General features: G+C 36.7%; 2 protein-coding genes across 3 annotated transcripts; both read left to right on the top strand.

Moving 5' to 3' along the window:
- The first annotated feature begins 313 nt into the window (after positions 1 to 313).
- On the top strand, positions 314 to 11,301 carry LOC121266784 (DExH-box ATP-dependent RNA helicase DExH16, mitochondrial). 2 transcript variants are annotated; one of them, XR_005940918.1, is made up of 17 exons: positions 314 to 597; positions 1,363 to 1,486; positions 2,522 to 2,643; positions 2,736 to 2,926; positions 3,549 to 3,689; positions 4,474 to 4,596; positions 4,674 to 4,751; positions 5,184 to 5,352; positions 5,987 to 6,099; positions 6,244 to 6,324; positions 8,923 to 8,988; positions 9,120 to 9,184; positions 9,375 to 9,420; positions 9,496 to 9,612; positions 10,085 to 10,147; positions 10,789 to 10,880; positions 10,955 to 11,001. XR_005940918.1 is itself a non-coding variant. In XM_041170607.1 (16 exons), the coding sequence occupies exons 1-16, from the start codon at positions 537 to 539 to the stop codon at positions 11,067 to 11,069; spliced, it is 1,704 nt and encodes a 567-aa protein (XP_041026541.1). In that variant the 5' UTR covers positions 315 to 536; the 3' UTR covers positions 11,070 to 11,301. The 2 variants fall into 2 exon arrangements, 1 of the variants encoding a protein (XP_041026541.1); XM_041170607.1 differs by lacking the exon at positions 10,085 to 10,147 and having other exon boundaries at positions 315 to 597; positions 10,955 to 11,301.
- Positions 11,302 to 13,770: 2,469 nt separating this feature from the next.
- LOC121247339 (protein FAR1-RELATED SEQUENCE 5-like) lies at positions 13,771 to 16,073 on the top strand. Its single transcript, XM_041145705.1, has 4 exons — positions 13,771 to 14,508; positions 14,794 to 15,156; positions 15,407 to 15,591; positions 15,947 to 16,073. Exons 1-4 carry the CDS (start codon positions 13,771 to 13,773, stop codon positions 16,071 to 16,073), a joined length of 1,413 nt encoding a protein of 470 aa, XP_041001639.1.
- Positions 16,074 to 16,289: the final 216 nt, after the last annotated feature.

The following is a 16,289-nucleotide window of genomic DNA, read 5'->3' as shown; positions in this document are numbered from 1 at the left end:
ATGTCGATTTTTAATAATTTGAGGATGTAATGTGTCGATTTTGATTAATTAAGGAGTAGAATTTAAAATTCATAATAATTTGATACAACTATTTAATAAACAAAATTAGTTGTCCGTTGAAAATTGCAATACCTTGAAATTGGGATGCTAGGCTTAGCTACCAAGCGAAGACATTGTGTAGAACAGGCCTTGCTGCCTTCTCAATTGGGCCATCTTGTTTCGATGGAGTGTAATTTGAGTGGGCTGGACTTGAGAACAGCCCAAACTGGGAAATACTTTCTTCTGCCTCCTAAACGACTCGTAGCACGGTTCTTCTGTTTTCGACTCCCCTCCGTCCCCATCCTCTCCGACTGTCGCCCCCAAAATATGGCGCTAGAAGCGAAGTCCACGAACCCTGAGAGAGCGGAGTGAGGGGGCACCGCTTGTTTCCCTTGGAGCACGATGTCTTGCATTAACCCCTATTTCTCATACTCGGGTTCCCTCTGAAATTATTGTCTCCAAAAAAGAAAGAAAAAGACTTTTCAAGTCCAGAAACAATGGCCTCGTTTTTACTTCGTCGAAGAGTTTTGTCTCTGGGCGTTTCTCGCACTCTCCGCGGTTCGTCCTCCAGACACTCTCTTTATTTTCCTTGATATATCTTCTGTTTCGTGTTAAATTCTTTTTAGTTTGTTTTGGTTAAGAGATGAAGAAGTCCAGGAAATTGATAATCGTGAGCTTTGTTGAGCGTATCTTATTGTTTTCTGAGCTTACTGCTACATGGAGCCAGTTGGAAGGGGGGGAGGATGTTGAATGTATGGTTGTTCTATCCTCGAAAAAGTAAAAGCAATTATAATCATTTGGATCTGGTGGCTTGACTTTTTTCGGGTTGAAGTAAAAGATAAAGAAAGCATAGATTTCAAAATTTTGTTCTTTTAAGGCTGTATAGGTTGTTTACCATTCCCTTGTTTTGTAATAGGTATAAATAACAAACATACACTGAACATGTGAACTATCCATAAAATTGCCCCAATCATCTATGTTTTTACTTTCGTAAGTTTTCTTGTAAATGGAAATTGGAAGATGACTTGTTTGAGTATATGTTCATTTAATCTATCTCTGCGCATTAATTACTTAGAGATATTCAATGTTTCATCAGGTGGCGCATGTAAGGTGCGTAATTCCGTTGTTGTGCTCATGACATGTTGGTTGCTTTTTGGATCGATACTTTGCTTTTTGTTAGTATGAGAATCCGTCACTGTTCATATCGATATCACTATCAATTAAAGGGTTTCAATGGATACATTGGAGTTTGTAGTTGTGGTTTCGAATTAATTGTATTGTTTTGGTGTTCTCTCACTACCTTTTCTCCCCAATATTTATCAGGAAATATGGAGCCCATTTGGCTGCCCATGGAATTGAGGATTGCAGCTTTAGCTACCATTTCTGATACAACGAGAAAGTACAGCGGTTGCACTGGTACCACAAAGTTTGACTTTACAGATCTCACGTAAGAAATGTGGCTCACAAGTTTTTTCTGGAAGACTTTGTTTTTGTGGGTCATTGCTCTTGATTTGAATGATCTCAGCTTCCATGATTTCCTTGTCAGTTGTCACTGTTTCTAGTTCTTAAATAGGTTTATTCACATGTATACTTCCAATGTATCTGGGCTATACCTATCTTTATATCAATAAAATAACTTATTACTTATCAAAAAAAAAAAATGTGGCTCACAGTTACTGAAGTAGTGTTGTCTTCATTTGGTGAAAATTACATTGACTGAAACTACATAGTACACGTCTGGATGCTTGGATATCATGACCTTTTCTTTTGTTTTAGCATTAGCATACCCTTTCTTTTGATCTACTTTTAACATTATTGAAATAGAACTCTCATGTTACTTGGTAGAGCTAACTATTCTATGTTTAGTTTTTGGTTATATGAATAGAAATTATGGGGCTTGAAACTATAATGGACTTAACTAGCTGGTCTTTAAATCTCCTGATAAATCTGACATTCTTCAGAGTTAGGTTAGTCATGTTATAGAATTTACACCACTGAAATCAAAACTGTGAATTTACCAAAAATAATCTCCTTGCTCTGGTATCAGCTTGCATTGAACTTTATTACAAAATATTTTCAGCTAGACAAAATGACCGAACACTCTCTCTCTCTCTCTCTCTCTGTGTTGTGTGTGTGTCCTCACATATGTGTTTGTGCATACATGTGCAGATGGTTTTTTGAGTATCTCTTTTTCCTTTTTTTGGGGCAGTGGCAGGGGGGAAGCTTTATTTTGAAAGTGAATCTGTTACTTGGTGTATTCACTCCTTACTAGTTTGGACTTGATCAGCATTTTTCTAATTATCCATCAAGTGTCACTCATCAAAAAGGAAAAAAAAAATCCAGCAAGCATATTGCTCCCATACTCAAATTCTTAGGATCTTGGATGATTCTTGCTGTAATGCTTATGCTAATTGTGAATGCCATAGTTTCTTTTACCATCTTCTTAGAATCCTCACCACCGATGCTTTTTTATTTATTTCAGTCGTCCTCATACATGGTACCCAAATGCTCGAAGGAAACATCGCAAGGTTATCCTGCATATGGGTCCCACAAATAGTGGTAAAACATACCATGCTTTGAAGCAACTTGAGTCAAGTTCGTCTGGTAAATTTCTTATTTTTAAATCCTCTTAGTCAAAGGAGGGGAGAATTATTGCTGTGAGTAGAAATTGTTTCAAGTATTTATCGTTACTCCAGGCATATACTGTGGTCCATTGAGATTGTTGGCATGGGAGGTGGCAAAACGGTTGAACAAGGCAAAAGTTCCTTGTGATCTCATTACAGGACAAGAGAGAGAGGAAGTTGATGGTGCAAAGCACAAGGCCGTGACAGTTGAGATGGCCAGTGTAACCTCGGACTACCATTGTGCTGTTATTGATGAAATTCAGGCATGCCATTATTTGTTTGGGGACTTTCTTTCTTCGTATTTGGAACGCTCATATATAATATATTAATGCGAAATTAGTTACCGGTAAAAAAATTAATGTGAAATTAGTGAATGTGCCCCTGAATGCATATGATTTAGATTCTATAGTATGTAGATGGGAATCAGCCAATTGTGGGATGGTTGGGGTCTGGCCTAAGGTTGCATGACATGGATTTAAAGTATGTATAATGCCATTTAAAAGCAACTTAACCATCTTTTTTAACAAAAGTGACATTTTTCAGGTTAAAAAAGGACCCTTGTTTTCATGTTATATAAAAAAAATTCTTTGCTTATTTTACTATATTCCTCGAATATCATGATGGCCAATCACATGCTTGAATACAAGACCTAGACGGAGCTTATTGGTGAAATGATATTGGTTCATACAACCCCAAGCTGTTGGATGATTGTATTTATCGATGTTTTATATTCCCAAACTTATGGCATATTTTCTAAGCTGGGTACTTGATATTTCTTTTTGTAAGCTATGCAATTCATATATTCCTGTATGTGATTGATTGTTTTGTTATCATTATATGCATATCGTTGTTATCCCCCCTCTCATGAATTCATTGGCAGTACAGATGTTGGGGTGTAGGACAAGGGGTTTTTCATTTACTCGTGCTCTATTAGGAATCTCTGCTGATGAGCTTCACCTTTGTGGAGATGCAGCCGCTATTCCTCTTATCCTGGAAATACTGAAAGTGACTGGTGATGAGGTTGAGGTAATTTCTGTGTAATTTTGAATCAAGTTATTCTTGTTTTAGTTCATAAAGAATATACTAATGCTACTTTCCTTCTCCAGTACATGGATGGGATCTTTTTATTTCCTGAGTTTGATATATCTTATTCTAGGTGGCTTTTTTAGTGAATTTTCCTACCGTATCATGCCGGTATGAGATCCACGTTGTTTCATGATTTGAAAGAGGGGGAATGAAAATTGAAAATAAAAATGCAACATGACTTTCCCCCCCCCCCAATCCCTTTCTTTCTATTTTATCTTTTCTGATAATTTGACCACAAAGCTGCTATCTTGCAAATTTTCTGAACCTCTGTGGATGACCTTCCATAGACTGAAGGGTTATTTCTTTTTATGATAAGTTTAACTGGAAGTTTGTTGTTTTTGTTATGGAACTTTTCTTTTCTCAATTTTATATGGATTCTTGTTGACCTGTTTTGGACTAAAATGATCCTAAAAGTTCATCTTCAACAAAGTTTTTGGTTTACCTAGTGGCTTTTCTTGAATGAGTTGCAATTGCTGTAAATTGTATGTGTAACTAGTATCCCCAGAACTTTATGTTTTGGCGTACAAATAGTAATACAGCGATTATTATTCTGAATTTTATTGTCTGATTCATAATGGATGTACCCAATCCACACAGAAAGAAATGAAGAAAAAATCTGGTAATTTGTTATTCAAGCCTGCCGTCATGTGGTTGTCAGTTCTATGCTAATTTTGTTGTGTCTGTATGATGTTACTGATTATTCTGTGGAAAGCAATTTTAATAGGTTGAATTTTATGAGAGACTTTCACCTCTAGTTCCGTCTAAGATTCCTCTTGGATCCTTCTCTCAAATCCAAACAGGCGATTGTATTGTAACCTTTTCACGCCAAGAGATATACAGACTAAAGGTCAGTAATTACTTCTCCATTGTTTGTTTAGTAAATTAACCTGTCTAACTGTATATGTATCTTCTCCACACCTGTAGAGGAAAATTGAAAATGGGGGAAAGCATCTTTGTTCTGTAGTTTATGGCTCACTGCCACCAGAGACTCGAACTAGACAGGTATGCCTTCCTCTCTGCGTCTTAAAAGCTCTATCTTGTCTCATTATACGTATGCCTAGTTCATTGCAACAGATGTATTCTCTCAATTGACGTCACTTGCATTTCCTTTTTTTTTTTTTTAATTCTATGTTTCTTCTGCTGTTATGAATTTGAAAAAAGATATTCCTGATGTGAATTATGCGTTTCCCATATACAGATGAAAATTTTCATTTGACACTGTTCAGTTCTTTTAGTGGGTGTGATTTTTCTTATTGCTTTTTAAAGAGTTTTCCCCCCTTTTTAAACCCGTCCTCTCTCTCTCTCTCTCTCTCTCTCTCTCTCTCTCTGTGCACACAAAAACCTTCTACTTTATTTTGAATATCAATCTATATTAACTCTCACTTCTCTGTTTTTTCTTCTCTCCTGTGATTTAAATGTTCTTTAGATCTGCAGGCAACAATGTTCAATGATGCAAGCAGTGACTTTGATGTTCTTGTGGCTAGTGATGCCATTGGGATGGGTCTCAATCTGAACATTTCCAGGATCATATTTTCAACTATGAAGAAGTTCGATGGTTTTGAAATGCGGGATCTTACTGTACCTGAAATCAAGCAAATTGCAGGTAGCTTAGTCCCACCTAAAGTTTGACATTTTTGTTTTGGTTGTAGCTTTTAGTATGGTTGCAAGTAAACCTGTTAACTTTTTATTAGGATAAAGTTCATATTAATGTGAAAATTTGGGAGGAAAACTATCTGGGAAAGGATTTTCTTTTGTCTTTTGGTGATTTTGTAACGTTTTGGCATCAGTGTCACACCAGACTTTTGCCTTTCTTTTAATTATTAGCTCCCATATGTAGGTGGGTAGATAGTTTTGTAATCCACATTTTGAAAGAAGCTCGCAGTATGTAGAGCTCGAGATCATTTAGATGTTAGGCCTGCTATGTTATATAAGATATACTATATAGAAGTTGGATTCTTTCTTTTATACTTATCATATGTTCTTCTCACTGGAAGTTTGGAATTAGTGTGGGGATTGCCATTGAATTGAGCCATTAGGTGAGGTTAGAGAGGAAGTGAGCGGTTTGGGTGAGTCTAGAGGGGCTTACCGAATGGTCACTTTACCTATTTGTATGCTATCAAGTTATCACCTGTATTGCCATAATGTTATTTTTTTTATTTGTTTTCTTACCTTGGATATGATCTGTGCGTTTGGGTCCTCCATGAATGCTTTGGATTGCTAATTGGATTTTCTTGTAGGGAGAGCTGGCCGGTATGGATCAAAATTTCCTGTTGGTGAAGTGACTTGTATAGATGCAGAGGATCTACCTTTACTTCATTCTTCACTCGAATCCCCTTCGCCCACTCTAGAGGTTATTCAACCATGTTGGTGAAATGGCTACCGCACATCTTTTGCAATCTACCACTACGTTCTTTGCAGTATAATTACGTGATTTAGTTTCATTTTATATGTTGCATCCTTTACTTCCTTAATTAAAGAATCTCTTGGAATGCAGCGTGCTGGATTATTCCCTACCTTCGATCTCATGTTTATGTATTCACGTGTACACCAAACAAATAGTCTCCATGGGATATTGGTAGGTTTCCAATGACCATTTCTATTCCTATGTGTCTTCTATATCCATCTATTTATTTGTTTCTTCTGTATTAATCATGTTTTCTGTCTATTTATTGAAGAATACAATTTCTAGAATTATTAAATATGTTTGCATCAATGATGCTAAGGATTATTGCACTCATTCCAAAGAAATATGGGGCGTTGAATATTGTGGATTTTCACCCAATAAGTTTGATTAGCAGTGTCTATAAGATTATTTCAAAGGTCCTTGCTAATCGGCTTAGTCTAGTGCTGGAAAATATTATTTCCAAGCCTCAAAATGCTTTTATTCATGGGAGATATATACTTGATTCGGTGCTCATTGCAAATGAGTGTTTGGATGCTAGATTGAGGGAGGGAAGTCCAGGTATTCTTTGCAAGCTAGATATGGAGAAGGCTTATGACCATGTGAACTGGGATTTCCTTTTGTATTTATTGAAGAGGTGTGGTTTCGGAGATAGGTGGATTTCTTGGATGCGTTTTTGCATTTCAACGGCCCGGTTTTCAGTGTTAGTTAATGGCACTCCTGCAGGTTTTTTTCATAGTTCAAGGGGTTTGCGACAGGGTGATCCATTATCTCCCTTTCTTTTTGTCATAGTTATGGAGGCATTGAGCAAGATGTTGCAGGCTACTGTTAGTGGGGGGTTTTTATCTGGTTTTCAGGTGGGACATAGCTCTGGTAGCTCTTGTATCATTTAACATCTTCTTTTTGCAGACGACACTCTATTGTTTTGTGAAGCGGATAGGAGTCAGGTCCAAACTTTGCGTGCATTATTACTTTGTTTTGAAGCAGTATCAGGGCTTAAGGTGAACCTTGACAAGTCTGAGTTGGTTCCGGTGGGTGTGGTCCCTAATATACGCAATCTAGCAAGTCTTCTGGGTTGCAGGGTGTCCTCGTTCCCAATGAAATATCTGGGTCTTCCGTTAGGTGCTACTTTCAAGAGTAGAGCTATATGGGATGGGGTGGTAGAAAAGATAGAGAAAAGGTTGGCTGGATGGAAAAGGGTGTATCTATCGAAAGGAGGTCGTCTCACTCTTATCAAGAGTACCCTTACAAACCTCCCCACTTATTTTTTATCCCTTTTTCCTATGCCTGCAGGGGTGGTGAATAGAATTGAGAAACTCTTCAAGGCATTTCTTTGGGGAGGCTTAGGGGAGGAGAAGAAAGTTCATTTGGTTAATTGGAAGACAGTATGTTCTCCAGTTGAGTATGGGGGGTTGGGTGTGTGTAACTTGAGAACTTTTAATAAAGTGTTGTTGGGGAAATGGCTTTGGAGATATCATATGGAAGAGGGTTCTTTGTGGAGGGAAATAATAGATGCTAAATATGGGGTTGATTGGGGTGGTTGGTGTTCTAAAGAAGTGAGAGTGGGGCATGGAGTGGGGCTATGGAAGTTTATAAGGAAGGGGTGGATTATTTTAGTAAATCATATTCGTTTTGTCGCAGGTGAGGGTGACCGAATCAGTTTTTGGCGGGATGTGTGGTGTGGAGATCATGCATTGGAAAGGGTGTTTCCAGCTTTATATCGTATTGCAGTTAACAAGGACTTTTCTGTGGCGGAAGTGCGATTATTTGCTCATGGTTCGCATCAGTGGAATATTCTGTTTAATAGAGATATTCATGATTGGGAATTATCTATGGTTTCAGATTTTTTCAGCTTGCTACATTCTTTAGGGTCTACTATGGCGCAACAAGATAGCTTGAAATGGAGGTTCCAGGATCATAAGAAATTCTCAGTAAAAGCGTATTATAAAATTTTGATTTCACAGGATCACACCTCATTCTCTTGGAGGAACATTTGGAGGTCTCGTGTGCCCTCTAGAGTTGCTTTCTTTGTTTGGAATGCCGCCCTTTGGAAGATCTTAACCACGGATAATTTGAGGAAGAGAGGATGCGTTGTATTGGATTGGTGTTACATGTGTAGAAAGAGTGGAGAATCGGTAGATCATCTTTTACTACACTATGATGTAGCAAGAGGGTTGTGGGATGAGATTTTTCGACGGGTCGGTGTGGCTTGGGTAATGCCTAGGAGAGTGGTGGAGCTGATGGGTTGTTGGAGGAAATTGCAAGGCAGTCATCAAGTGGCAGCAGTTTGGAGAATGATTCCGTTGTGTATCATGTGGTGTATTTGGACGGAAAGGAATATGCGATGCTTCGAAGACAAGGAAAGAACAATGATGGAGCTGAAGAATTATTTTCTGCACACTTTATTGCTTTGGTTTTCAGCTATTGTATTAAATGTGGATGATATACATGAATTCCTATCTTTAGTTTAACGCTCTTAGAATGTATCTAGGTGTTCAACTGTATACTTCCTGTGTACTAGGTATATGCCTATTTCATTCACATCAATAAAGTTTATATCTTACTTATCAAAAAAAAAAAATTATTGAAGGTATCTATCAATGACGTATATTTTGCTCCCAAGAAAACTTTATTCTGCTTCAAGAACTCCCAATTTATTTTCCATTGCTCTGATTGTTTAAATTTGGAAAATCTTGCTGAAGTTCAACTTTTTTTCTGCATTGTGGTATTAATTTATTCCCAACAATGATACTTAAAGGCCTTTTCTGGCAGGAGCATTTTCTGGACAACGCAAAATTATCTGAAAATTATTTTATTGCTGATTGTGAAGGGACATTGGTAAGTGTTTATCTTGAACATCATGTTGTTCTACTAAAATACTCAAATATCATGGTCATTTTACTTTCATAAATATGTATATATCTTGTATCAAATTTTACTTGGATGTTAATTACACAATTTTATATCAGAAAGTTGCTGCTGTTATTGATGAGTTGCCCCTGGGGTTGCATGATAAGTATCTGTTTTGCATCAGGTATTATCTTTTGCACATGTTAAAAGGTCCATTTTTTTTTAAATTTTAGTGTGCCCCCAATTTTTTAGAATATGATTTCCGAACTTGGTGGACTTATCCTTGAACTATAAACTTGTGGGACTGAGCAAGTTAGTAGTTATATTTTGTCGCTAGTCACTCAGTTTCAGTTCCATAACTTTGTTTTGTGCAGTCCAGTTGACATGGATGATGATATTTCATCTCAAGGCCTTACACAGGTAAGATAAAATATTAAAAATTGTATTGATGTCTTTTTAAACTATGAATAACTCCGATCTGCCATGATGCACCAGTTTGCACAAAATTATGCAAACAAAGGCATAGTTCGGCTGCGAGAAATATTTACACCAGGAACACTGAAAGTGCCAAAAACACAAGCTGCTCTCAAGGAGCTTGAATCCATACACAAGGTAATTTTTGTTTTTTGAGTATCATTATGGTCCTGGTAGGAAAACTTGTTTCATTTCCATATTTCATTGTTCGAGAAATTCCAATCATTGATGAAATATTTTTTTTTTTATCGATAAACAAAAATTGATGAAATCTTCTTAATTGTAGCATGTTGTGAAAACAGTAAATAATTTTTTTGATAAATAAAATAGAATAGCAGATTTGGGACCGAGGGTCCTCATGAAAAGAATAAATAATGCCTAGTAGACATCACAAATGATCTGGAATTTCATTAACTTTGCAAATGCCTATATCTTCTTAAATAGGCATTGCTTGTTTGTATAGTCACCACTTCTAATGAACCCAAAGAATAGAGAATAGTTGCAATATTAAAATCCCAAATTTCAATCCCGGTAATTAATAATTTTAGAATCCAAAAGGTACCTAAATTTTATTGGGAAACAGAATCACTGGAGTTGATTTTGATTTCAGGCATTGCACGACAGAAAAAAAGGTGGGGCACATCTCTTGTCTGTCTGGAAATAATCAGATAACGTAGGGACTGCTATTATCTAGCATTTCCTAGTTTCGAGGCATATAAGCTCTAGATCTTAGCGGCATATAATTGGATCAAGATGTGATTGTTGTTCATTGATGCTTTATATGTTAGAATGAAGTAAGAATGAGGGGTATTCCCGCTTTGTCTAATATGGAGCATTTGGAATGAATGGTAGAATTTTTTAGGGTGTTGAGACCTTGATTCCTAAGACAGTTTTTCAATGAATGTTATTCTTCTGACTTTCTAGTAATTGATTCCTCCTTATCTCCCTTTGAATTTATGAACTGTTAATTTGTAGGATCTGATGATCACTTTAGCTGGTTAGTAGCTAATGTGTAATTTGGATCACTGTAGGATCTGATCCACAACCAAATTTGATCTTAGTTTCTATTTGGAAATAAGTCCAATTGTCAGAGGTTTAAAAATGAGGAAATTTTATGACTATATAGTCATTTTGTTCGTAATTTTTTAATTGAATTCTTATGTTAAAGTCAGAAGCTGAACATATAGGTTTTGTCGCTTTAGCTTCTTCAAAGAAGATATGTTACTGAAGTCAGTTTTTCTTATTATTATACAAGGTGGGTTTGCTACTGAAATTTCTTTTTTGGTACCAAAAAAAAAAAAAAAAAAACTGAAGGTGTTGGATCTCTATGTTTGGTTGAGCTTCCGATTGGAGGATTCCTTCCCAGATCGTGATGTGGCTTCATCACAGAAGGCCATTTGCAGTCTGTGAGTTTTATTTATTTTTACGTGTTAATTTTCATTTTGCTCTTTTATCATATTGGTCTACATTGAATTTGTAGGTTGATCGAGGAGTTCCTGGAAAGACTAGGGTGGCAGAAGCCAAGGGCAAGGAGGTTACCGTCACGTAGAAGCTTAGGTTCTCTGCTATCCAAAGACATCAGGCCATACTTGTGAGATAGTTCTGATTTTCGCCATGCAACCATTCCTTCTCTTAGATCTTCGACAGCTTTTAGGATAAAGAAGTTCAACAGTTGAAAACTCCAGCTTTTCAAGAAAGTTCCTTTACTTCATCATATGTTCTTTTAATTCAATCAATTGCTCTGGCAATCATTATACTATTTGTCAAACAGTAAATGTAAAAATCTGGTGAGAGTAATGTGATATAAATTGATGGAATTATTATTGAATAATGCTACTTTGTCATCTCATTTTGACTTCTCACTTTATCCGCTCATGTATTTAAATTTTTTTTTTTTTTTTTTTTACTTACCGATTAAGGAAATGACTATTAATGGATTGATATTTTTTTATTTTTCAAAAAAATGTGAAAAAAAATAAATAAATAAAATACATGAATTTTGTCTAGACTGCCGCCAGCATGCCTAGGCAGCGGCAACTAGCATTACTCATTGTTATTTCCTTTACAAAAGTGACGTGTTGCGGGAAGTATACTGATTTTGACTGGCCAAAAATACGAGTAACGAGTTCCGGTGGCCGAAAATATTAGTAACGTGTTGCGGGAAGTACAAGTTCCAGTGGACCAGTAGAACTTGCAACTATAATCTTTTTTCTTATCCAAAAAGGAATTTGCATCTACAAGCTCTCCACAATTAAAAAGTGTGCAAGGAAAATAAGCAATCTACTTGGTTTGCATACTAATTAGCATGAGTAGTGGTTTAAGTTTGCTTGGTCATGTGAATAAAATGGCCTCATCTTCTGGAAGGCTAATGTGGTGTTCACAAGACGAGGCTATATGAAAGTAAAGTCGTGCAACGTACGTCAAAGTCACACTAAAACTGGAATTGGACGAAGAAAAACATAATTTTGAAAACAGAGCAGCTGCTAAGGGGTCCATCCGCTTTTCAAAGAATAACAGCCCTCCAATAAGAGGGCGCCACATCAGAAATTACACCATAATACAACTAGACTTGTGCACATGGGATTAAATCGTGTAACATTGCAGAATCGGCTTCATCTACGCACGACTTGAAGCTGCTCATCTTAACCCCGCGTGCGTCGCCAACCAAAGCACCACCACCAGCATCCGCCACCAGCATCCGCCGCCACCAGTTCACTACCTTAAGGCCGGCTGTCGTTTTCCTCCTTGGCCAATTTCGCAAACACCCATTTCGCCCACTATGCCGATTTCGCCCACTACGCTGCCATTGGTCCATCCGTCGTCCCCCACCATAGTTCGTCAGCAGCTAAGAGTTGTTCATGGCTGACTCCAATGACCTTGGTGTTGCTCAGGTATTTCCTCTTTTACATTATAATGTACGGTGGGGTTGGTTTGAAAAAACAAAATAAAGGAGTATTTCCTCTTCCATAAGCTATACTTTTCAGAACGACTATTTATTTGCTCCAGTTTATTTTTTGATAAGTTCTGCTCCAATTTATCTCTGAGTTGATCATTTAATATATCAGAATTTCGGTTACTTCTCCAAAATTTATACCAATATACCATCTGGTTGAAGAAACCTGGACTTGTGCTTGAGTTATTACCATAAGCTTTACAAACTGTAGCAGTTTTGCTGTCTATAGCCGACCCATTATTGGCAGAAGAATATGGCACCTGACATATTGGTTTAGCATCCAGGCTTGTTGAGTTCACACATTTGTCCTCAGCTTTTGCCATTTTTGAGCCATTAACAGTGGAACCATATTCAGCAGTTTCATGACCTTTTTTCTCAGACATAACACCAGAAGTAGAATATTTTTCTGGAATGCTTTGAATTTTATTCATGGAACCACCATCAATTCTGCCAAAACATTTTCTCCAAACTGTCTTAAAAAAACCCACTGCAGATGCAGAAACTTGTTAATACCATGTTGGGAACAAGGCTGGATTGGACTGAAATGGTTCAGGGGTTTTAGAGGTGATACCATGTACAACAAATCGACCATCATGTTCAGACTGAAGCTTTAAAATGTGTGGCATTGATAGAAGAAAGAGGGAAAACTTTTTATACCCATAAAAGTCTCTGTCTATGTTCAAAGTATTTCCCAACTTGGAACGAAGTTCTCTTTTTTTTTTTTTTTTTTTTTTTTTTTTTTAAAAAAAAAAAAAAAAGAAACCACCTTGACGATGGCATGCACTCCAGACATGCTCTTCTTTATTTGGGTTGAATTTGTTGCACAAAGTTTGAGACATAAGAGAATCTAGTTCTAGTCATAGTTTTAGTCTTATTTTTATTTTTTCTGTTATGCATTTTCTCTTGTAAAAAATCTTGTCTGATCTTGGATTTTTCAGTTCTAGTCTTATTTTTAGATGGAACTTATGCATCTTGCATATGTAAGTTGGTGATTTTCCATAACTAATAGATTTATAATCATGTGGTTTTGTATTGAATGAGCCAATTTATAATGTTGATAGTGATGAAGTTGAGGCAGAAAGTGAAGACATTCAATGTGATGTGAATGTTGAAGATAGTGTCAATGTCGAAGATGGAGTGAATGTGATTCCCTCTTCAAGTAGTGGTCCATTAGAGCCATTCATTGATATGGTTTTTAAGGAGGTCGAAGACGCCCAAGCATTTTACAAGCATATGCAAGGCGACAAGGATTCGCAATCCAGACGAATCATACTCGATTGTCAAAAGATGATAAAACTCTTAGTGCAGTAGACTATGTTTGCACAAGGGAAGGATTTTGGCAAATGAGTCAGAAAGACACAAATCGAATAGTCCCTGAACCCGCTGAGACAAAGATTGGATGTAAGACAATAATGGGAATAAAGAAAGATGGTGAAAAGTGGATAGTCAACAAGTTTGTAGTTGGACATAATCATATTCTACTTACACCGAGAAGTACTAGTTTCCTTCGTGGACATAGGGGAGTTACTAAAGTCCAAAAAAAATTCATTATGACTTTGAATGAGTCCGGTGTACCGACAAGGAAGATAATGTCGGTGTTGAGTAAAGATTCAGGTGGTGAATTTAATGTCGGTTGTATTGGTAAGGATGTAGAAAATTACTTGGGAACCAAAAGGAGAAAAATATTTGAAGAGGAGGATGCACAAAGATTATATTCATACTTTCTTGATCGACAACTCAAAGAACCTGGGTTTGTGTTTTTTATGCAAGTTGACAAGGATGGATGTATGAGAAGTTGTTTTTGGGTTGATGCGAGATCAAGAGCTACATACCAATATTTTGGAGATGTTGTTACATTTGATGCCACTTACCTGACCAATATTTATAAGATGTCATTTGTGCCATTTTCTAGAGTTAATCATCATCATCAGACCATAATGTTTGGTTGTGCTTTGTTGATTAATGAAACTGCAGAATCATATACATGGTTATTGAGAACATGGAAAGAGGCAATGCTTGGGCGTGCCCTTTCAACGATAATTATCGATGATGACAAGGCGATGGCTAAGGCAATTGTAGAGGTACTCCCGAATACAACTCATAGGTTGTGTTTGTGGCATATTTTACAAAAGTTTTCCGAACACTTGGCTCATGTATACAACAAATTTCTAGACTTTCAGAAAGATTTTCGTCATTGCATACATGAGACAATTACTATTAATGAGTTCGAGCAGGAATGAGCTTTGATTGTGGTGAAGTATGAGCTAGGAGAAAATACTTGGTTGCAAAATCTGTACAGCAAACGGGATATGTGGGTACCGGCCTACTTGCGTTCAACATTCTGTGCCAGTATGTCAACAACTCAGAGGAGTGAAAACATGAACACATTTTTCAAAGATTATGTTCGTTCAAGCACTATGGTTAGCGACTTTGTGCATCAGTATGAGAAAGCTATAGATGCACGTTACTTTAAAGAGAAAGAGAAAGATGTGCGGACAAAATCTACGCAGGCGATAATGAAGACACCTTTTAAAATTGAAGAGGAGGCGGCAATTGTTTATACAAGAAAATCCTTCATAATTTTCCAAGATGAGTTGCTTAATAGTTTACGGTACCAAGCAAAAAAATTGTATGTGAGTGGTGAGGTCAAGACATATGGAGTGACAGCCCATGGCAAAGAAACATCTCTTTACCATGTAACGTTATCGGGTGATAAGGACATGCTACATGTACATGCCATATGTGGGAGTTTATGGAAATTCTTTGTAGGCATATCTTGTGTGTTTTTGGCAAAAGGCGAAGTTAAATATATTGCCACAACATTATGTTCTAGACAGATGGACTATTAATGCTAAAAGTCGACTCATTCCCGACATACCATGTTCTGATAACCAAGTGCAGCAAATACAAGATGAGCCAACGATGAGAAAAAACAAGTCAATGATACTACTTTATGACATTGTTGAACTTGCATCACAGTCAGTTGAAAAACACAATCACTTCACACTTGCTTTAGAGAAGGTTCACAAAGAGTTGCTTGCAATGGAAGATCATGTACAATGTTCACAAACGGTGCCCACCAATGATGATCAAATATTTAAAAGTCAAGTTATATCGAACTTTTCACAAACGGTGCATGATCCTCCACAGGTGCCCACAAAAGGGTACCTAAAATCTTTGAGATCGAAGAACCCAAAGGAAACACAAACTACAAAGAAAAGACGTTGTAGTATTTGCAAGAATGAGGGACATACTAAAAATAATTGTCCTTCAATGAGGTATAATAGCTTTGTAGTTATTTGTATTTTGTTAGTTTTTAATTAAAGAAAGTAATACAGTTTGTTTTTATTTTTGTAGGGATTTTGGGCCAACAATTGACAACATATCGGAACACTTGGATTCATAGTGCAAATTTGAATATATCTCGTATGTGATATATTTCCTCTTCTCTTTAGCTATATCTTGATTGCTTTAAAAATATTAAAAATTTGAATCCCCTGTGCGTGCATCAATGTTCAGGAAGGTTTTTGAGAACGAAAAGGAGAAGCGAGAAGCTAAGGGTTTTGAGTCAGACGAGGAGAAGCTAAGGGTTTTGAAAAAAGCTTTTAGAGCCATTTTGTTAATTGTAATGAAACATGGATATTGAACTATATTGTGTTTTTTTTCCAAACATCTTGTATTTCTATTGGAACCATCTTGTATTTCTTTGGAATTGAATATTTTAGTTCCAACAAATTATTGTGATGTGCAATATTCAACTGTTAGGACATACTGATGCCAAAGCAACTTCACACTGAGATAAGTAAACATATTGTGATGAGTAGTCATGACATTACTAAAAGTAGGTCATTACATCCATAAA

The sequence above is a fragment of the Juglans microcarpa x Juglans regia genome, chromosome 1D, assembly GCF_004785595.1.
Source record: "Juglans microcarpa x Juglans regia isolate MS1-56 chromosome 1D, Jm3101_v1.0, whole genome shotgun sequence".
Taxonomy (NCBI): domain Eukaryota; kingdom Viridiplantae; phylum Streptophyta; class Magnoliopsida; order Fagales; family Juglandaceae; genus Juglans; species Juglans microcarpa x Juglans regia.
The sequence above is the reverse complement of the archived record's forward strand: the minus strand, read 5'-3'. Positions and strand labels throughout refer to the sequence as shown.